At 45.1% G+C, this 20,262-nt stretch overlaps 2 protein-coding genes across 4 annotated transcripts in view; both read left to right on the top strand.

Annotated features, from left to right (window-relative positions):
* LOC139054768 (rifampicin phosphotransferase-like) overlaps nucleotides 1–3,129 on the top strand; it is a 119,758-nt gene extending 116,629 nt beyond the window's left edge. The window contains exon 40 of the mRNA XM_070532367.1: nucleotides 3,010–3,129. Coding sequence (XP_070388468.1) covers nucleotides 3,010–3,083 — 74 coding nt within the window. The 3' untranslated portion in view covers nucleotides 3,084–3,129. The remainder of the gene's footprint in view (nucleotides 1–3,009) is intronic.
* A 10,011-nt stretch (nucleotides 3,130–13,140) lies between these two features.
* Nucleotides 13,141–20,262, top strand: part of LOC139054767 (rifampicin phosphotransferase-like) — a 247,928-nt gene continuing 240,806 nt past the window's right edge. For all 3 annotated transcript variants that reach the window (XM_070532366.1, XM_070532364.1, XM_070532365.1), the window contains exons 1-2: nucleotides 13,141–13,249; nucleotides 19,118–19,302. In XM_070532366.1, the coding sequence (XP_070388467.1) occupies nucleotides 13,159–13,249; nucleotides 19,118–19,302 (276 nt within the window). In that variant the 5' untranslated portion in view covers nucleotides 13,141–13,158. The remainder of the gene's footprint in view (nucleotides 13,250–19,117; nucleotides 19,303–20,262) is intronic.

Here is a 20,262-nt window from a genome sequence, read left to right as displayed (position 1 = left end):
CGATAACTCTTACAGATTCCCAAGTCGCATGTAGACTATTCCTCACCGGGAGGCTACCACACAGCAGCACTCACGTATTAGGATCCAACCTAACGCAGAAACACATGATCATCTGGTGCCCGGGTCACGCAGGACTCGAGGGCAATGAGAGAGCGGACGGCGCAGCTCGTGCTTTTGTCAACAGAGCGGTCGACCACTCTGACGAAAACCCCTTTTTACAACGAGACATCCTTGAGCACCAGTGGCGCGAGCGAAGAAAGTACAGTCCACTACACCCTGACCTATCCAGGCAGGACTCTTATGACTGGCGCCGAATACAGACGCACACATTTCCAAACCTTTATTTGAAAAATGCCATTCACCCAACGCTGTACAGCGTTCGCTGTCCTTGGTGCGGAGGCCGGCGAACTCTCGCCCACATTACGTGGGACTGCCAGAACAGGCCACCCAAAATTAATACACCAAAAATAGCCGGCAAACTTTCCGGAAGGGAGCAGTGGGAGACTTGGCTCGCCAGCGAGGATCGGGAGATGTAACTAGCGCTCCTCGACCAAGCACGGCGGACCACTCAAGCCAGTGGGGCCCTGGACTAGGGGCTCCACCCACTCGCTTTCTGCATGTTTTTTCTTTGAAATAAACGTTTTGATGTATATATATATACACATTGTAGATCAATATAAACAAAATGAATTTCTTTGGAGTGCATCGACGGCATCGAAGGCTCAGTAGACTGGCGTTGTTTCATTCCGCCTCCCCATGAATTCGGTTGCTGCTGCCGGGAATACAGTCAATGACCTGGGGCTCGGAAGCGGAATGTCGTAGCCACTGAGCCTACGGGTAGATTTCTCGTGTGGACACGTGGTGCACATGCCTAGGCAAAGTCGATAGCTGAAGTGGTCTTCGTGCGACAGTTTCATATGGCCTTAGCACTTACGAGGTCAATGACCTCGCGGGTATCCTTGTGTCCTTGTCGCGAGGAAGAACCTGCAAAAAGTGATCGGTGCTGGAGCTAATTATTGTGGCTAAGCGTCCCGAAAGCATTGCAGGATGCTTCGAGGCACGCCCTACTGGAGGTTTAAGGACTAGTATTGGCCACCTTAGGCCCTGGAAGTAGCTTTTATGTATAGGCGAGCGAATGTACTTCCATACCGCCTCTATATCGGAATCCGACAAGAAGGAAAAAGTGGAGAAGGAAAGGTAGGGAGGTTAACCAGTTTGGCTTAACCGGTTTGCTACCCTACACATTGGAGAGGGATGGGGGAGATTAAAGATGGGGAAGGGGGAGAGGGAGAGAGAGCGCACAGCACACGCACATCATCCGTTGGAGTCCATCAATCTGGCATGGTACGCGACGTCACTCTCACAGCCGGCAATTGCTGCTGGGAGCCGAACAGGCTCCGTATTAGAGCGGGCCATTCATCTACCGCAGCACCATTAGCTCGGGAATGTTGGTGTAGGCTTATGTCTGAAAACAGCACCATCTGTTGTTCACTGTTGTTATCTTGTCTTTCGCAATTTTTTTTTGTCCAATGAAGATCTATTTATACTGACGCCCGCTGAATGAGGAATCTTATGCGTCTCGTGTTTCCTCATTGTTTTGTTAAATGTTTTGTATGTCTCGTTTTGTTAAATTTCGCACACATACCTTTGTGCCATTGTTTCCTCACTCGTTCTTTTTTACCGTCCGTCTTGACCCTTCCGTTTGAGTTTGGCTGCCACTGCGCCCATCTTGGTGGGTGTCGTGTGCAGTTACACACAGACTGTCAGTGTCTGTATACTTTGGTATGCGGATACCAAAAACAATTACTGACACTTACGAATGAAGTAATAGCGCATAGTACAACGTAAGGATATAATCCAAGTTATATAGATAGGATAAGCGCGTAAAAGCAGCAACTTCAAAATACAGTGTATAGCAGGCTACACATTGCGGATTATGGACATGGCAGAATAGTAATAACAGGTGTTGTAGAAAACGTTAATGCGACACTTTCAGAATAGATGATTATCAAAATGTATTGGACAACCTTAGCAGGCGCCTCATCGAGAACGCATTGGTGGTACTAACGTAAACTAATAGATCTGACAGGCAATTTCAACCCTCGTAAGGTTCTGAAAAAATGAAATGATCAGATGTAGGCGTTCTTCGTAGTGTTATGTTCACATTTTAACAATTGTTCAATCATTCACACGTATAACAGACCTACACTGACGCTAACAAGAGTGTATGATTGGGCTTATTGGGAAAACATGCTTTAAAGTTTGAGTAGCAGCGCAAGGACCGCAGAGGGGACAGAAGAGAGAACAGAGCGCTAAGTTCCAAAAGTTTATTTTCTTTTCAGAAAGCGTAGCAATTTTTAAGCCACACATTAGCAAATCGACCATGCCCGGAACACCGCGACTATGTCATGCAAAATTCAACGTGCCATCGATAGCCCGGTCGTGCTACGCGTGAAATTATCGAAGTAGAAAAAATTCTATGTTTAAAAGACGGGTGCGTCAGCACCCCTTCTGTCCGGCTAACTGACAAGCAGGTCATATACCTCGGGCTATCGATGCCACGTTCAATTTTGCATGGCTTTGTCGCGGCGTTCTGGGCATGGTCAATGTGCTAATGTGTGGCTATAAAACTTGCTACGCTTTCTGAAAAGAAAAGAAACTGTTGGAACTTAGCGCTCTGTTCTCTCTTCTGTCCCCTCTGCTGTCCTTGCGCTGCTATTCAAACTACAATGACAACTGGGGACCAACCACGACGGCTCATTAATACCAGCTCTATGCCTCACGTGTGCTTATCAAGTTCGGAAGCTGAATTTTCGATGAAAAAAACCTGACATGACGTTAGCGGAAGGTAGCAGTGTACAGGGAGGATCACTGTGTAATATTTTAAACGTACATGCTAACGAAAATAAAATAAAGCAAAATGACAAATTCAATAAGCTTAACGCGCACTTACACTAGAATTGAACCCATATGCACATGAGCTTGCATTGATTTTTTGTTTCCCTTCAGGTGACTATCTCCACCTAGACGGCAACAAAGGTTTGCTGAGAAGAATAACGGTTCCGGCGGCCGAAGACGACTGACAAGATTCTTCATCAAGAAAAAAAATAAATGTGCGAGTAAATCATGCGCAAATGGTTAAAGTGTTGTTTTGTAGCGGTAGTTAGAATTATGTGTGAGTGAGAGCTGAATGTGAGTGCCTCTAGGAAAGGCGTTGAGGCATGAAGGCTGAGTGTCAGTGTGAGTGAGTACGTGGAAAGGGAAAATGCCCTTTGCACAGGCTATATCTTCGTGGACCAGCATGCTTCGCCGTTGGACTTGGGATTCTTGGGACTTGGAAACACTTGGGATTCAGCGATGGTGCTTACGTGAACACCAATAACGGCAGTGGCTTTCCAGTGAACCTTGCGAATCATAACTGGCACAGATTCTTCAAATAATAACAGGTGCATGGTAATCACTGACAATGGCTCTAATAAAAAGATGTGCCGGCTCTGGAAGGCCAACCATAACCTACAAAGATTAGATCTTGCGTGGTAAAGAGAGAGGGAGAGAGGGAAAGGATACATGAAAGGCAGAAAGGTTAATCAAGACCGAGCTCGGTTTGAAACCCTGCACTGGGGGGAAAAAGGGGAGGAAAATATTAAGAGATGAAGAACAAATGAGCCATTCCATTTTGTGAAGGTGGTTGACCAGCGAAGGTGTTTAGCACACCACAGGCAGGTGACACACAATTTTGAACAAAGGTACGCAGAATCATTTATTGTCTTGATCGGTGGTCATTATTTCACTCTAAACTGCAATCAAATCCTTTGATAATTTCAAATCGTCGCACGTACGTCACTCCGTGGTCGGTTGGGCCCTATCGGCATGGTATCGCAAGTCACACGAAACGCGTAAAGCGCTCCCTTTTCGGAACCGACACATTCACATTGAGATCATGGACAACGACAAAAGGGATAATGTCACCGCAGCTAATTCAAGCAAAGTAAGTAGCTATGAATCTTACGGGACTAGAACTCATTGTATTTCTTGCTTGCTCACGGGGGTATGAGCCATTGATGATGAGAGTCTTCGACATGATGTTGTGTATGTTGTATGCGGGATTAGAAAGAACTTAAACACTGTTCGCTTCACTTTGCTGAGTGCTTGTGGCCTCTACCTTACGGCGGTGTTAGCCATTGCATTTTTTGCTTGCTTACGGGAGTATGAATGGTTATGGGGATATGAGTCATTGATGATGATAGTTTTTGTTCATGGAGAACAAAAATGCACAGAACCCTAGCCATATAAGTCCGCAGTGGATATTGTAGTCGCAGTAAGAGTTCTCTGCTCTGTATCAGAGACGGTCGCCTAATCCGAATTAACTTGGCAAGCTGGGCGAGTTGGTGATTCAACATGTTCCTATGGGGGAGCAGCGCAACCCAGACGAAAGAGAAGAGGAAGTACTGCGCTCGAATCGTGTACAGCCTCGTGTCTTTCGTATGGGTTGCGCTTCCCACCCATGGGATCACCTAAGCCGGTGGCCTTCAAAAATCGCAGCAGCGATTTTGTGGCATTCTGTAGATGCGGGATCATGGTCGTAAGATGTTGTTAAAACGTGATGTGGAATAGTACCTAAACATTTCAATCTCTGAGCTAGAAAAGACGGGCGTGAACACAGCCACGCACTCACCACGTGGGTATTTTAGTTTTGAACAGAACTCCGCGCAAACAGCTGCTGGCCACCTGGCGACGAGTGAGTAGGTCAGAGGACGTTTGACTCAGATGGATTCTTTCTGATCCGATATTCTGAGCGATGCCAGAAAGACTTTGCTGTGATGCTAAATCAATTTGGCAAAATCATGCTGGAAAACATGAAACATTAAAGGCCTACTCGTGTTGCCCTCCTGTACTTCTTGATTAGGTGACACTCGACTACTCAGAGCGGTAATGACCTCGCCTCTGCCTAGCGCTCCCTGTAGCTCAAGTTGCACCTGAGCTGATAATTTACTTCACAGCACGCCTAAGAAGAAATGAAATATCAGCAAACTTATATTGGAATTAGTCGTCTTGACCCTCATGTGCTTTTAAAGCCAGCATTTTGAACCTTTGTTATTAGTCAAGTGCGAATAAAACTTCTTGTCTAGCTCCCGATTAATTGTTTTCTTTTGTAATGAGCGCAAACAATTTTATATCTAAGGCATTCACTGAAGAGCAACTGGGATATTTCGCTTCTTTACTTGACAGCTTTCATAAGCATTTCTACACTGTTATTGTTAAAAAAATAACAACATGGCAATTGTAACTTGTTACATTAATTTTCCTAGATATTCAGTTAAGCTTCTTTAATGTTTTCCAAATGAAATACAGCAACACTTCTTGGTACCTAAATTGAATCGGACGTCATTCCGTAGGCTGTGAATGCCATACATGGTTGCTTTTCTTCTGGAGATGCCGGGACACAAAAGTACCAATGTAATTTCTTATTTCTGTTTATTTTTATTAGTGCTGATCTTGTCAGAAATTACAGCCAGGAAAGCCCATCGTCCTTGCTCTTGTGATTCTTTGGGGAATTCACACGCATTCAGCAATGTCGAATAAATACGAATTAATTTATTTGAAACGGCGAAGAAAACAAAAGTCCTTTGTCCAATAGCAGTAGCCGAAGCCAAATTGTTTCATCTGAGACATAAGTAATTGCAGTGGTTGCATTTGACGTCATTTTAACAGCGTATATATTGTACGAGGTGCACAGCAAACTGTTAGGTCGGTAAATTTTTGAACAATTTTAATCTCCCGTCATACAACATAAGAATTAACTTTAATAGAATTATCCACCTACGAAGGTTTCGATAAACACTGCCATAGATTTCTTCATAGAAGCTTCTTAGAAATGCGCCACTCTTTCGTTTGCTCAGTCGCCGTTGTCTTTTGAAAGAATTGCTAGCATTCCAGAGCAGCTTTTGTCGTAGTTTGGCATTACACACGTTGCGCAATCAGTGTAGCGGCCTATAAAATTGTTCACATGGTTACGCGGCGTCCCCATACTAACGCACGTTAATAAAGTTAATCAACTCATACACTTGTCTACTCTACACTGCATGCGTTCTGTTCTTTTCGAACGCCTGTAGTGGCCTTTTGATACTGTTCACATTTCATCAGTTAGAGCTTTCTCAATCTTTGCAATAATCATCACCATCATCCTCATCATCAGCCTATTTTATGACCACTGCAGGATGAAGGCCTCTCCCTGCAATCTCCAATATACCGCTATCCTGCGCCAACACATTCAAACTAGCGCCCGCGAATTTCCTAATTTCATCGTCCCGCCTAGACTTCTGCCGTACTGCGTTTCCTTTCTCCTGGCACCTATTCCGTAAACCTAATGATCCACCGGTTGTCTGACCTGCGCATTGGATGACTTGCCCACCTGCATTTTCTCTATTGATGTGTATTAGAATATCGGCTATATCCGTTTGCTATCTGATGCAAACCGCTGTCTCTCTCTGCTTCGTAACGTTATGCCAAGCATTTTTAAATATATAATTATATAATTATGAAGCCTTAAACTCGTAGTATCGCCTTAAAGGCGAATAAATGATTGTGATAGCAAATTAGTAGATTGCTTTACAATAAGAAAGGTTAGTATTTTCGGCTGTAAAAACTAGTAAAATTCGCGTACTAACTGAATTAACAAGCATGGTGCCACGCTTGCACAAGCAAACATGAACACATCTACTCTGTGACCGCGGAAACTCGCTGTGAGGAAACGAATAGGCGTTCGTGCGGCCTCTCGCCTCAAATCGAACTAAGTGGTGAGAACATTGCGCGAACGAAGCTATCGGCCGTCGGTGCGCTCAGATGACTGGACTGTGCCCCCATCGCAGATCACTGTCAAGATAAAATCCGCGCTGCAGCGCCATACGCAGCTGCCGCCGAAGTAGAACGCTTTGCGTCACAACTTACAAATGTAGAAAAAATAAGCCAGAAAAATCTTGCGAGCTGGAAAGTTTTGGGTATGATGTTCTCTAATGCGAATCGCAATTTGACCTTCTAGCTTGCGTAATTGTGCAAGTAATCAAAAACTTAGGCAAATAATTTTGACTACCTGACGAATGAATGATAAAAAAATTCAATGGCGTGAGCAAGGTGACTGCTAATAAAACACCGTTCGTCCAATCGTCGTGTCTTCTAGCTCTTTTTTCAAACAACTTGAGACACCTTAGGTAGAACCCATGTAATGGGATTGTGCATTTAGTATTCTACGATTCGGTCACACCATCTGCCACAGCGGCAGCGTTTGCTGTCCCGCAACTTACCACACATATACATGCATGGTTGGATAATTCGCAGCAACACGGAAGGCTGCTTGTTCGTTCAAAGCTCAGGCCCCTCAGAACTGAACGTCCTCTGTCATCTGGAATCAGCGTTGCAGGCGGCAACATGATATTTAAAAAAAGAAACTAACCATATGACATCCTCGTGGTAGACATCGCAGAACTTCTCTACCGTGCCCAGCAAAGTGGCCACGTTATAGCGTTTCAGTGAGTGCCTCGTCACGGTTGCGTGGCTGGTAACGGACTCGCTGACAGTGAGGCGAGGTTGACCTTCTCGTATTTCGAGCAAATGGGGATTTCTTAATCGCAGTATGAGACTGACTCACCGATTATGTAAGTCATGGAGGATTCTAATAACAATTGCACACAGTCCTCATTCTTTGTTTTATATTGCGACCACGCACGGCGTCATGCATAGATCATCATCATCATCGTCGTCATCATCATCACCATCATCCTGGTTACGCCCACTGCAGGGCAAAGGCCTCTCCCATACTTCAACTACCCCGGTCATGCACTAATTGTGGCCATGTTGTCCCTGCAAACTTAGCCTCATCCGCCCACCTAACTTTCTGCCGCCCTCTGCTACGCTTCCCTTCCCTTGGAATCCATTCGGTAACTCTTAATGACCATCGGTTATCTTCCCTCCTCATTACGTGTTTTGCCCACGCCCATTTCTTTTTCTTGATTTGAACTAAAATATCATTAACTCGCGTTTGTTCCCTCACCCAATCTGCCCTTTTCTTATCCCTTAACGCTACACCTATCATTCTTCTTTCCATAGCTCGTTGTGTCGTCTTCAATTTAAGTAGAACCCTTTTCGTAAGCCTCCAAATTTCTGCCCCGTACGTGAGTACTGGTACGACACAGCTGTTATAAACTTTTCTCTTGAGGGATAATGGCAATCTGCTGTTCATGATATGAGAATGCCTGCCAAACGCACCCCAGCACATTCTTATTCGTCTGATTATTTAAGTCTCATGATCCGGATCCGCAGTCCGCATGCATAGGTGATGGCACATAATTCAGTAGTGGGCTGTATCTCGCAGATATGTTTTTAATCCATAAAACGACAGAGCTGGCGAATTGCCGAAAACGTCAGCAGACACACGAATCTATTGAATCGAGATGATAAATTCTAAATTTCACCGAAGGTTACGTGGAGTCAGGCACATTCGCCACCGTAGGACTAACCTGGGCGTTCCTTTTACCAGCCGCTATGAACATCTCACCGGGCAGTCGAATAGTCTTGACTGGGAGCCTTGCCGGACGCCTGAAACGCTGAACAAATATTATCTAATTGATCAGCATAGATGCTGGAGAGACAGACTCTAGATAGTTTTCAAGCCAGGTGCGCGCTAGGCGCTGCACATGCCTCGTATAACAACTGCAAGACAGACGATGAAAAAGTTGCTGAAGTGCCTACACAACACGGGAGCCACTCTTGGAGGAAAACCGAACCTACTGACTGACTGGATGAGCTGCTGTAGTAAAGCCGTTGTTGGGTTGGACATAAGCATGGGCTCCTTCCCTTATCCTCCTCATCCTTCATCCCGATATTTTTCCTCCCCTTACATATTCCCCAGTGCCGAGAGCCGACTGGAGCACAGCAGCTGAGTTCACTTCTTTTCTGTAAATAATAGTTATATCGCGCAAACTCACTCTATCTAGCGCAGTGATAAGTTATGATAACATGAATTCAGCGGCCATCCTTTCGTACTAGGAAGCTTTAGCTCGGAAGTGCATATGTTGCTACGTGTAAGCCGAGAAACCATATGTTTCAGAAACCACGGCACCAATTTGAAGAGGTCCCAATAAAAAAATGTAATATCAAAATAACAGAAGAAGAAGGACGTAGTTAGACATTAGGGATAGTAGGAAGCAGATTTTATATTAAAATCATGAATGGTTTTTAAAAAAAACTTCAATATTAGTAACTTACCAAGAAATTAGTCTACTCAGAATTTCAGAAATTTTGCAACTCAGTAACTACGATGTAATAAGGAATATCACACTTCTGTAGAGTCCATGGAATATTACGTCTAATACCATGAAGCTCGTGCGTTACAGACAGCTCTGAAATATAACACGAAGTTCTGAGTAGTACCGTTGCAATACTTCCGTACTCGTAAACATTATCACCGTTTCACTTAAGTTGTAAATTCTTGTATCAAATTTCTTAGATTCTCTAACAGATTCTCTAACAGGTAAAAATCGTGCCCCTCGGATAACCCCCCTTCTTCTCATTTATAAATGCGACATGTTTTATTGATGTGGAGTTACGGATTTTTAAGCTTTCTGCTTCAATTCTAACCCTTTACTTAAACGTACCAAATTTGCAGACTTTTAGTAAAATATTGCATCCAATAAATCAAGATTTAGCTGCCCAAAATGTCTGTAGTTTAACATTTTCTTTCAAATGCAACAAATTTATTTCAAATTGTTCCTGTGGTTGTTTCGTCAAAGTATTTCTCTATTCTGCATGTATTTAGATGCAGGAATTGGGGTTGGCCTCCAGCTCAAGCTTCCTCTTAAAGATAGTGCTTAGGAATAAAACAAAAGAAAACAAAGCAGAAACAAACAAAAAATAACCTTCAAGTGGTCGCAAGAAGCTGCAGTCATACAAGTAAGAGTGAATTAAGGATTGAGTACACGGAAACAAATAGTATCTCACCAGTAGCACTTGTCATCCCCTGTCATACTTGATAGCAGTTTTTATTTATTGTTTATTGAGAAAATATTATATTTAGTTAACAAGATATATTCCTCTGGGTGTCATGGGGGACGCTACTTCGAAAAAAAGAAGCGCTAATAATAAAATGTCACTGCGATACAAGTTAAAACTCATGCTTTACAGACATACGTTATACCTACACAGAGGGTCAAGGGAAGCATCGAAGACATTTGCCAGTACACGTATCCGCCGAGCGCACTTTTCCCGACGATACGGCAGCTGACGCCCTCTGTCCCAAACCTGTTGTTCAGTAGTCAGTTGCGCCATTCTGGGCAGTTGATTTCACGTGGGTTTGTCTGCGCGGGAAAGAGGTCAGTTCCACGCAAACCTACAATGACTGTGATGGCCTTGGCGCTTACGGGTACCCTGTCGGTGATACTGAAGCAACTCTGCCTGCGAGGCACGGGAATATGACTCGACCAAGGTGAGCTAATTACAGGTCTTTGAAGCGCTGTCTTGTTGCGCGGCGGGAAGGGTTTGAGGATTTCTTCCAGTATGATGCAATGGGTTCGCTTTATAAAAACTGGAGATCAGCTTGTGCCAGTGTCTTACCGTAGTAAAGAGGCTTCAGGATAATTTTGTCAGCGGAAGTCTCTCCTGACCGGCACAGGCAGGATAATGCGATTAACAAGCTCTCCATTCGCAGTAACCGATAAAGAGGTTCGCGACCTCGTTTCTTGAAAGCACTGCGGCGAAGTACTTGAGCGAGTGCGAAGTGTGATAACATAGATAAGCAGTAAAGTATGTCTCGGCTGTGATGATGCTCCACTGGCCATAATAGTGCTGATGACCTTTTTCGTCACAACTGCACCCTGGCTCTCTCATGCTTCCATAAGTGTACTCGGCGACATGTAGCCTAGACGCGGCCTCCGAAATACGTGGCACTGTGGTGTGTGCAAAGGCTTATGAAGCGTCATGCGGCAACCGGGCTCGTCTCTCCCGCGTTTCATTCTGGAGATGCCGCGCCATCTGGCGATCATGCCGAGACGTCCGCGCGTGGCCTTCGAGACCAGAAGGGACGCGCGCCGATGCCTGCGAACGCTGGGAACTGTGCCCTCGCTTGCCGCCCACTTAGTGGCACGTACTCAGTGACCCAAGTTGGCTAGAGGCTCATTGAGCAGCGGCACAGACCAAGTGAATGCATTAAGCAGCTCCTTAACTATTTAATTACAGCTAGCAATGACCTCGTTCTCGGTGGTTATACGTTTTAACAGCTTATTTCAGGAAGTACTAGTCGCAACTATGCTGGCCTACATAACGTTATGTCCTGATCGTTGGTGTTTTGAATGGATGTATAGCGGATAATTATTGCTCAGGCAATGTTGCCAATTCTTGTATGAAACTTTAAAGAAGCACATCAATGAACACGAATGAAAGTAATGATTAGCTACTTTTAGTTTAAGTACTGAGAGTTAAAAATATGGAAATATACAAAATAAGATCCTCGTTCCTTGTTTACTACTTTCGCAAGTCAAATCATGCAATAAAATTATTATGAAGATTTGGTGGCATCAATACTAACCATAGTGATGCCCATAAAAAGTGGGAAAGCAGCAGCTTCACGGAGGTCAGAATGGCTAAAGTCCTATTGTACATGGAGCGTTTGTTGTTACTCGTTGCAGCGGGCACCTGGTTTGGTCTTGACTGCAATATTTAGGCTGACAAGGGAAGAGTTTCTAGGTCACGAAACATGCCGAGATCTCCTCATACTTAATTACTGAGTTCGATGAACTTTTCTGTGCAAGCAAGGTGGTCTAGTCTGTGTTGATCTGGCGCTGCAGCCTCTATATGCTGTGTTCAGTTTGCGTCTTTTTATTAAAGAAGTGCTAGAACCACTGCAGACCAGTCCCGACCATACTCCCAAGAGGGAGAGAGAGAGAAATAACTTTTCCTGCACATTGACAAGGGGAAGAGGGGGGGGGGTGTAACTTCGCCTAGATGGCGGCCAGAAGTCCTTGGGCTCTGCCGGCATCCTCGGCCTGCTGGACGGCCAAAAGTTACTCTTGGCGGGCCGAGCTGAGTAGCACGGTATCCCACTGCGTCCGATCCTTAATTTTTTGGCTCTGTCGGGGCACCGGAGCGCAGGGCCAGATAATGTGATCCTGGTCTACCCTTTCTTGAAAAAATTTACAATTGGCCAAATGATAGCGATTATAAGTCACCATATTTGGATGCGTATTGATTTGAAGGAGGCGCCATAGCACTGCATGCTGCTTTTAAGCGATGGGTGTACGGGGGGGGGGGGGGGCGAAAACGCACGCTCCCCAATCTGTACTGGTTAGTTATCTCCCTGTAGCCAACCATCCGGTGACCTGTCGGCCCCAGCCGCGGTGCCCCGGTGGCTCGCTCGGCTTCCCTAATCCAACTCCCCCTACTTCCTTATCTGCCAAAAATGGTCAAGTATGATAAATATATACAGTGCGGTTGTCATTTCAGATAGCGCACGATGATGTCAGCATAATAATTCCCGAGGAAATGTTCACCAAGGCGCAGAAAAACTGGCATTCGAATCGATCGATTTATATCGGGCTTGTTTGAAGCCACCTGTAAAGCAGCATTTGTCTATAGTCGCCCCCGCCTTCGGTAGGAGGAACGTGGCATTTCATTGTATTGTACTGCATTTGAACACGTGGTAAAATTATTCATTGTTTGTCATCATAAAAAAATTGCTGAGTGGATTGACGTGAAGGATTTGTGAATTATCGCCATCATATTTCTGTAAAAATTCGAACTTCAGGAAAGCACAACGTGGCAGCCTTCCGCTGTAATATTTACAAATGTACCTAGATTGACCTTGAAGGTTTCAATCAATCAATCAATCAATCAATCAATCAATCAATCAATCAATCAATCAATCAATCAATCAATCAATCAATCAATCAATCAATCAATCAATCAATCAATCAATCAATCTTTGTGCTCGCCCACGCACAAACAGTATCTCGACATTGTTTGACCTTTTTGCGGAGCGGTGACTTCTTCCCCCACAAGCAGCAGCTTGACCCTATCTGTCATCGCTGACGTCCGACCCTCTGCCAATAGGTCCTATCTGGCCGATTGTGATGGCCACGCAGACCCTACTGAGGATTCCATCAGACGCAAGCCATGGCGGTAGCGGCTGCCGCTTTCACGGCCGCTGTGGGGGCTCTACTTTGGCACCTCTACGAGCGCGCGTTAGGGATATGGATGGACCAAGGTAGGTGCCTTATTTTGTTCTTCATCGGCGCAATTTCTTTAGCGGATAATCACGCATGCAGAGACAGTTGTCTCGAAACGTCGATGGTTGACTTGTGTTAAGAACCCAAAGCTTGTATTTTAGCACCAGGTACGTTTCTATGACCGGGTGTGGGAGGTTTTAAATGAGTGCGGTTGCTTGACATGAGTAAAGTGGAGAGAATACGCGTAAGAGTCTGTGCGTTTTATATCACTGAGATTTGAAGCTCTGGATACGCGTGTGTCAGGAGCACTCTAGAGCCGCTGACATATCAGAGCAGCGATAACCAGCAGGGTGCACCAACCCTGTCGGCGACTTCAGCCAGTCAAACAGGCGCAGGTAACGCCGTTTATGACGTTTACTTGAGCGAATATTAAATAATGTAGATGGAACTTGCTCTCGATGACAGAACCCGAACTAATTAATTATTAGTTCTTGCGTCTTACGTGCTAACACCACGATTTCATTATGAGGCACATCGTAGTGGGCGACTCTGGATTGCTTTGACACAGTGTGGTTATTTGTTGTGAACCCAATGCATCCACTGCACACGGGAGTTTTGGATTTCACCCTCATTGAAATTTGGCCGACACGCCCAGGGTTTGATCCTGGGACGTTTACAACACCATCGTGTGAAAAGTTAATTATGGATCGTACAACTCTATAGCAACGCTGACTTCTTGTAATTGAGGCAGAAAAAAAATGATTTCTCGAGTTTTCACCATCCTCCAAACCTAGGAAGAAGAAATGTTTAGGAGATGTTCTCATGAGGGAGCAGTTTATAAATGGCGGAGTGTTTAGCACTGAACAGAGATTCAGGCGCAGCAGCCAACCAATGCACCTTCTATGTGTACACGTAAACAGAAAAAACAAGCGTAACTGACCATTGAATCCTGCTGTATGCGATGGGCGAGGAACAAATGGGTCTAACGCAATTAGCTAGGCCGCAGTTATAGTTACCGACACAGTGCCGATAGCATTATTTCACATTATTAACCTGAGGCGCTTGCATATAAACTATGTCGCTATGTCCATTCATCCGAATAATACAATCCATACACAGAAGTCTGTCGGCATTCCTCGCTCTGCTGTTTAGTTGTCTTGTGGTTTCCTATGAACAGACGGGTCGGCGCCATCGATACTAACCTACCTTTCGTTCCACGCGCTTTATCTTGACTCGTGCCGTCAACAAGTACGCACTTGAGAGGGCGGACAAAAGAAAGAAAGAAAAAAGAAAAGACGTGGTTTTCCCCGAAAGGCGAAGAATTGACAGCGATAGCAAGGTTTAGCGTGGCGCTTAGGTGTGCGCTACTTTGGGATTCAGTAGCAGATGTCTGCTTCGCAATCCAGAAATTTCTCATGGAGTCCAAGCGAATACCCTGTTAAATTTGTTTCTCTTCCTTCTTCTGTGTGCTTTTCAAATACGAGTTATTGATGCTCCCCGACATCATTGCTTTTCTTTTAACACGTGATTTAACCTTTGCGACAGCACTTGCGCAATAGCATCCACCCATTTACTGGCCGATCCCAACACAGTGGGTGTGAGCCGCGCGTTCGAACGTGAGCAATGACGACTGCTCCAAAGGAGTTCAAGCATAAACTCGGGAGTAACATGTCGGCGCGAAGCAGCACGCAAGGCAGCTAGTGCTGGGCGGACGGAATCAGCAATGCCCTGGCAGCGACGGAACGTCTGTGGCACGCGGCAAATTCTTAAACTGGTTCTGAACCACTTTTCATCGAAGTCGAGGAATGCATCCCAAGTTAAAATCGACTGTTTCAGAAATACTGTGCCGCCAGACGCGCAATAAGTTACAGAAGCCCTGAAGTCTCTTTAGGTGCGTTGAATGCGAAAGCAGTATGACTCTTCAGCAGAATACTTTTCGCTTGGTCGGGTGCTGGAACTAGGCAAAGTCAATATTGTGGGGTGGGTACTCGAATTCTGGGTGTGGGCCAATTTTGCCAGTGGGTCAGGTTGGTTTTGAACGTGAGTCAACTCAATTTTCGAGTTGGGCAAAGTCAACTTTTCTTTTTTTGAGTGTTGGCCACGGCGTCCGTCCGACGCCGTGGCTGTTCACCGAGGGATTTCGCAGTGCCAGAACGTGACGTAATCACTTGGTCACGTGGGTATGGTACAGGTACCACCGGATGTTAATTCAGGACGCCATATTTTCCGTCTCATTGGGCATATTATGCTTTCGAATGAAAAAGTACGTCAATGCATTCAGCAGAAGCGGTGTCATTGGCAATCAAACGTCTCCTATGCGGTTCTTGGCTCCTTCTCAATCACACAGCGAAGGCCACCGCGGAGGAGGGCGCGCCCGGAACGCCCCGCCTACTCAACGTCGTGCAGTTAAGATTTGATTTTGGATGCTGACGTAGACGCCACTACAGCTAATTTCGGGGCCTCCGAAGCACCAAACGTAACCCCCCTGAATAAAAGTGATAGTAGCGACGTTTTTTTGTCTTGCCGCCGCAGCTGCGGCGAGGAGCATGAGAGGAGGCAGGATAGAAGGTCTGCGTCTCCCCATTGCCTCATCGCCATCGCGTGGTAGTTTTCACGCCGTTTTCTCTATTTATTTCTTTCTTTACGTTGTAAGGGTTGGGGGCGGGCATGGATTAGATGGTAGCTGGCCCATGCCGTCGTCCAATGCATCGACGCTGTGGACTTTGTTGAAGGTAGAGACTTGTTCTCATCGAGAACGAGGAATACGGGTTTTATGTACAGTATCTAGATGAGAACGTTGCAGTTCATCAGTTTAGCATGACTGAAAGCGGAATGCACACTGAAGAGCTGACAACGGCTGGTTGTAAACGCTCTGTCCTCCTTAGATCCCTAGGTGAGGGAAAACGGCTGTTGATTCTTCGACGAATTCGGAGCGTCCAAAGTCATCCTAACGCATCGTCCGGTTTGGTTGATGCACACTGATGTACGTTAATGTACGGTGTATGTAATGAAATACTAGGAGAACACCGAAGATTACTTGGAGGAGATTCCCTTGATAACCTCCCCAAACATTGCCGCACGTGTGGCAAGAACGATAAGAAAAAGATCCGATGCAAACTGTTTTTCGCCAAAACAACAACCCTATTCAGGCACAGGCATCATCTCGTGCGAAAGCTCATGGAAGCCTTCCAAGTGCGTATCAGCGGAGATAAGTGCGTTAGTCAGACTTCTGTTCGCTTCTCCGATAAGGAGCTCTGGTTCTTGGCCAACTCAATCAGATACACGGGGTAATACGTGGTGTTCAAAATGATAGCCTTGTTTGTTTCTGTGTCGGTTTTCCTATTTATTCGTGTGTGTGCTTGGAATGAACTTCAATTGAGTTAGCGCTCGTCCTTGTGTTTTTTTCGGCTTGTCCTTGTGCAAGCTTTTCCAGTATGCATTTCAACCGACTAGCTCAACTATGTGCTCTCCTAAGTGATCATATTTTCGTTATCAATATATATATATATACTCGTATTGTAAGAGGCCAACAAACACTGATACCAAGCACAACATAGGGGAAATTACTCGTGCTTAATAAATGAAATACAGACACGATAAATTAATGGACATTGAAGGGGATGACAAAACAACTTGCCGCAGGAGGGAACCGAACCCCCAACCTTCGCATTTCGCGTGCGATGCTCTACCAATTGAGCTGCCATGGCGCCGTTTCCGCATTCACTTTCTTGGGTATTTATGTGTCCTAGTAGAACCCTGGGAGTGTTAGCCAGCGCCACCACCCACAGACCATGGCGGCGTCCTTTTTACCGTCCTTTTTACCGCAGGCGTCACGAGAACGTGATCTTTTTTGGTGAAGGCAGCTGGTCAATAAACCCACACGTGCTACCTGAAGACGTCAATGTAGCCGGATTCGGGACCCTCGTTAGGGCAGGAGCCTAAGAGTTGTGCTGTAAAACAACATCAGTCGGTGGAAATGACTTGCACTAACACTAGCATCGATAAGTTCGACGTTAGCAGCGATAATAGTTTGATTGAGAGCGACTGAAATATGAGGCTATATTTAGAGAGGCCAGCTTTGTTAGGGTCACATTTAGGCCAACATTCAGTTTTATCAGAAACATCGCGCGCTGGGAGGCTGTGAAGCCGCAATAATGTATCAGTACAAGAGAAACTGTTTAGCCTTCGGCCTTCGTTGTTACGTGTCCTCGACTCCTGGGGCGAATGTGGGCTGAACGACAGCGCAAATACAGTTTCGCCATCGGCTCAATCAGTTGAATTCGGCGATTAGAACTTGTCAGCTGATTGTCGGGATGAGGAAGTGGAAGTGAACAATGTAAGCGCCCGTCCAGGGCGAAAAAGGACAATTGGGGATAAATGAACCAATCTCCTTCGTTCATTTAGTGTGGGAAGAATACATTTAGTGTGTTAGTGTGGGGAGAACACATTTAAAGACATGGATGCAGCCTATAGGTATACAGAAACTATTTTCCAGATGCGTCCTGGTTAACCTCGCTGCCTTTCCTTAATTACCATATCATTCGCTCCAGGCGTGTCCGCACACAAATTTATTCGTGATGGAAACAAGTTATAGCAATGGTGTTAATGAAAGCTTCCTGGCCAGACAACATTATGAATCACTTGTGTGGTCACTAAGTCAAGGCGCAGAAGGAAAGGACGTTCCTTAGCTTTTACGGATTCCTAGGTAATTACGTGTCGCCAAAGTAGCCCGTAACGGTAACGAAGCTCCTTTCTTTTAATACATTGGAGGATGGTCAGGCTTCTCAATTTTATCACCAAGAACGTTCGCTGCGCGACATTTTCTATTGCACCATGGGCACCGTTGTTGGTAACGCATTCATTAAACAGAGCTCTTCCACGCACACAATTTGTGCACGTGCACTTTCCACTGTGACGGTAAATTTAATTCTGGGGTTTTACACGTATAAACCACGATTCGATTATGATGAACGCCGTAGTGGGGGCTCCGGATAAATTTTGACCAGGAGATCATCTTTAACGTACTCCCACTGCATGGGACGCCGGCGTTTTTTGCATTTCGCCCCAATCAAAATGCGGCTGCCGCCACCGGGATTTGATCCGGCGACCTCGTGCTTAGCAGCGCAGCACTGTTGCCGCTAAGCTACCGCGGCAGGTCACAGAGATGGTGGAATGTTCACGTGGCCCGAATAAACTGGAAGATGATCGTGTATTATTTGATTTCATGACACTTGCTAGCGTGCTTGCGCTGTTCATGTAGGTATTTGTACATGTACAGGCTCTGTATATCATTTAAGCACATACAAAGTTTTCTTGTCCACTTCTCCCGAAACTTTCCCGCGAGAGGCATGGTACCTGAGGTACTTCACGTATCGTGTAGTTTTACCGTCATACGTTGTCTAGACCTATGTCATCTATATTTACTGTCTGATTTATTCAGTTGTGGAGTGTTAGATGAGCGGCGCACTCTTCAGCTAATCCATACGTCATCTTTCTTTTTTTAAATTAAGTCTTCTTATGATGTATAAAACCATTATGGTAAAAGAAATCCCGTATTTGAGATATAGAAGGGCAACAACATGAAAAAAAATGTGACTAAGGCTCGAGATTCCCTTTTAGATTCCCTATCAAGAAAAGTAATATTTTTTAGAGACAGAACAGGTGTGTGTAATTATTTGTTGCAAAGCTTCTTTCTTCTTTTCTTGCCAGGCGCTTTGGCTACTGCGAAGTAAACTTCACTTGGAAGAACAGCCAGACTGCATATTTCGTTTTTCTAACAGTTATACGGTTGTCGCGCTACTCACCTGATATTACGTTGTCCTACAAAGCACGGATAACAGCCATTTTTTGCAGTATTTGAGGCACTGACGTTGTGCACATTCACCAGCGGATTTGTATTCATGCAGGGCTGGCCTATCTGCTCCGCTACCTGGTGGCTGTGGTGCGCCTCACGTACCTTCTGCGGAGGAAGGGTCGACGGTTCGTTTACTTGGAATCTGGAAAGCACGATGACGTCGTAAAGTGCGGAGCGGTTTGTGCACCGCTAGAGTGGTCGAAGGAATGTCCACAACAAAGGCAGCACTTGGAGAAGGCAAGTGCGACTTAGCTTCCCGTTAACAGAATTCTTACACAAACAGGCGCACACTATATACACGGAAATGAGAAGCAAGAGCAGACGATGCGCTCGTCTTTGTCGCCTTTCTGTGTACACATGGTAATTGGCGGTTCCAAGGAACAATTTTCCCCAACTGGCTAAACTGCAAGCTATCTTTCAAACAGATTTACCACATTTACCACAGGTGAAAGATGCCTTTGTTCCTGTCTTCATATGAAACTTGGACCTGGATAAAATAATTGTATAGTTGTTTATTTAGTTCGCGCATTTATGCTTAATATTTGTGACATTAGTTTGTGGCGGGAAAAAGGTATGGAAATAGCGGGGTTCCATATTGTCATTATATATGCTCACTCAAAATATCCCCCTGCGTGGTGGTACTTTACTAGAAGTGGCTGTGTCAGCGCCTTAAATATTCAGAAGCCACTTGCCCGTTATTGCATAATCGTAAGTACATACAGCTACCCGGTATTTGAACAGCGCTGCCAAGATAATATATGCAAATATTTCAAAGCTGAGCTCTTGGATGCCGAGGGAAATACGCAGCAGAGACGGAAATTTTATAGGGCTTGATGATTAAGCTTTCAGTGAAAAAATACGCTGACAAATCTGCATTAGCATTAGCTATTAGCAGCAATAAACCAGCCTAACAAATGCTGGCGTAGTTCACCAGAGAAATGAAACTTGAAGCCCCATTCAGACAGTAAGCTGTAAATGAAGATTGTTGTCGACAGAGCGCGAATGTTGTTCTTCCTTTTTTTTTTGGCAGGACAATAGCTTCAGGATTATGAAGTTAGGAATTGAGAAGACTCAACAGCAAGAAAGACTGCCAACGCCTTAGACCTTTTTTTTTCGTGGAGTGTTTCGTGTTCACCTCCGTAGCTTTAAACAAAGAATAAAGCCTAAGAATAATAAAGAAAAACAAAATACAATAAA

The sequence above is a fragment of the Dermacentor albipictus genome, chromosome 1 (assembly GCF_038994185.2).
Source record: "Dermacentor albipictus isolate Rhodes 1998 colony chromosome 1, USDA_Dalb.pri_finalv2, whole genome shotgun sequence".
NCBI classification, from domain to species: Eukaryota; Metazoa; Arthropoda; class Arachnida; order Ixodida; family Ixodidae; genus Dermacentor; species Dermacentor albipictus.
Note: the sequence above shows the minus strand (reverse complement) of the source record. Positions and strands in the feature narration are given on the sequence as shown.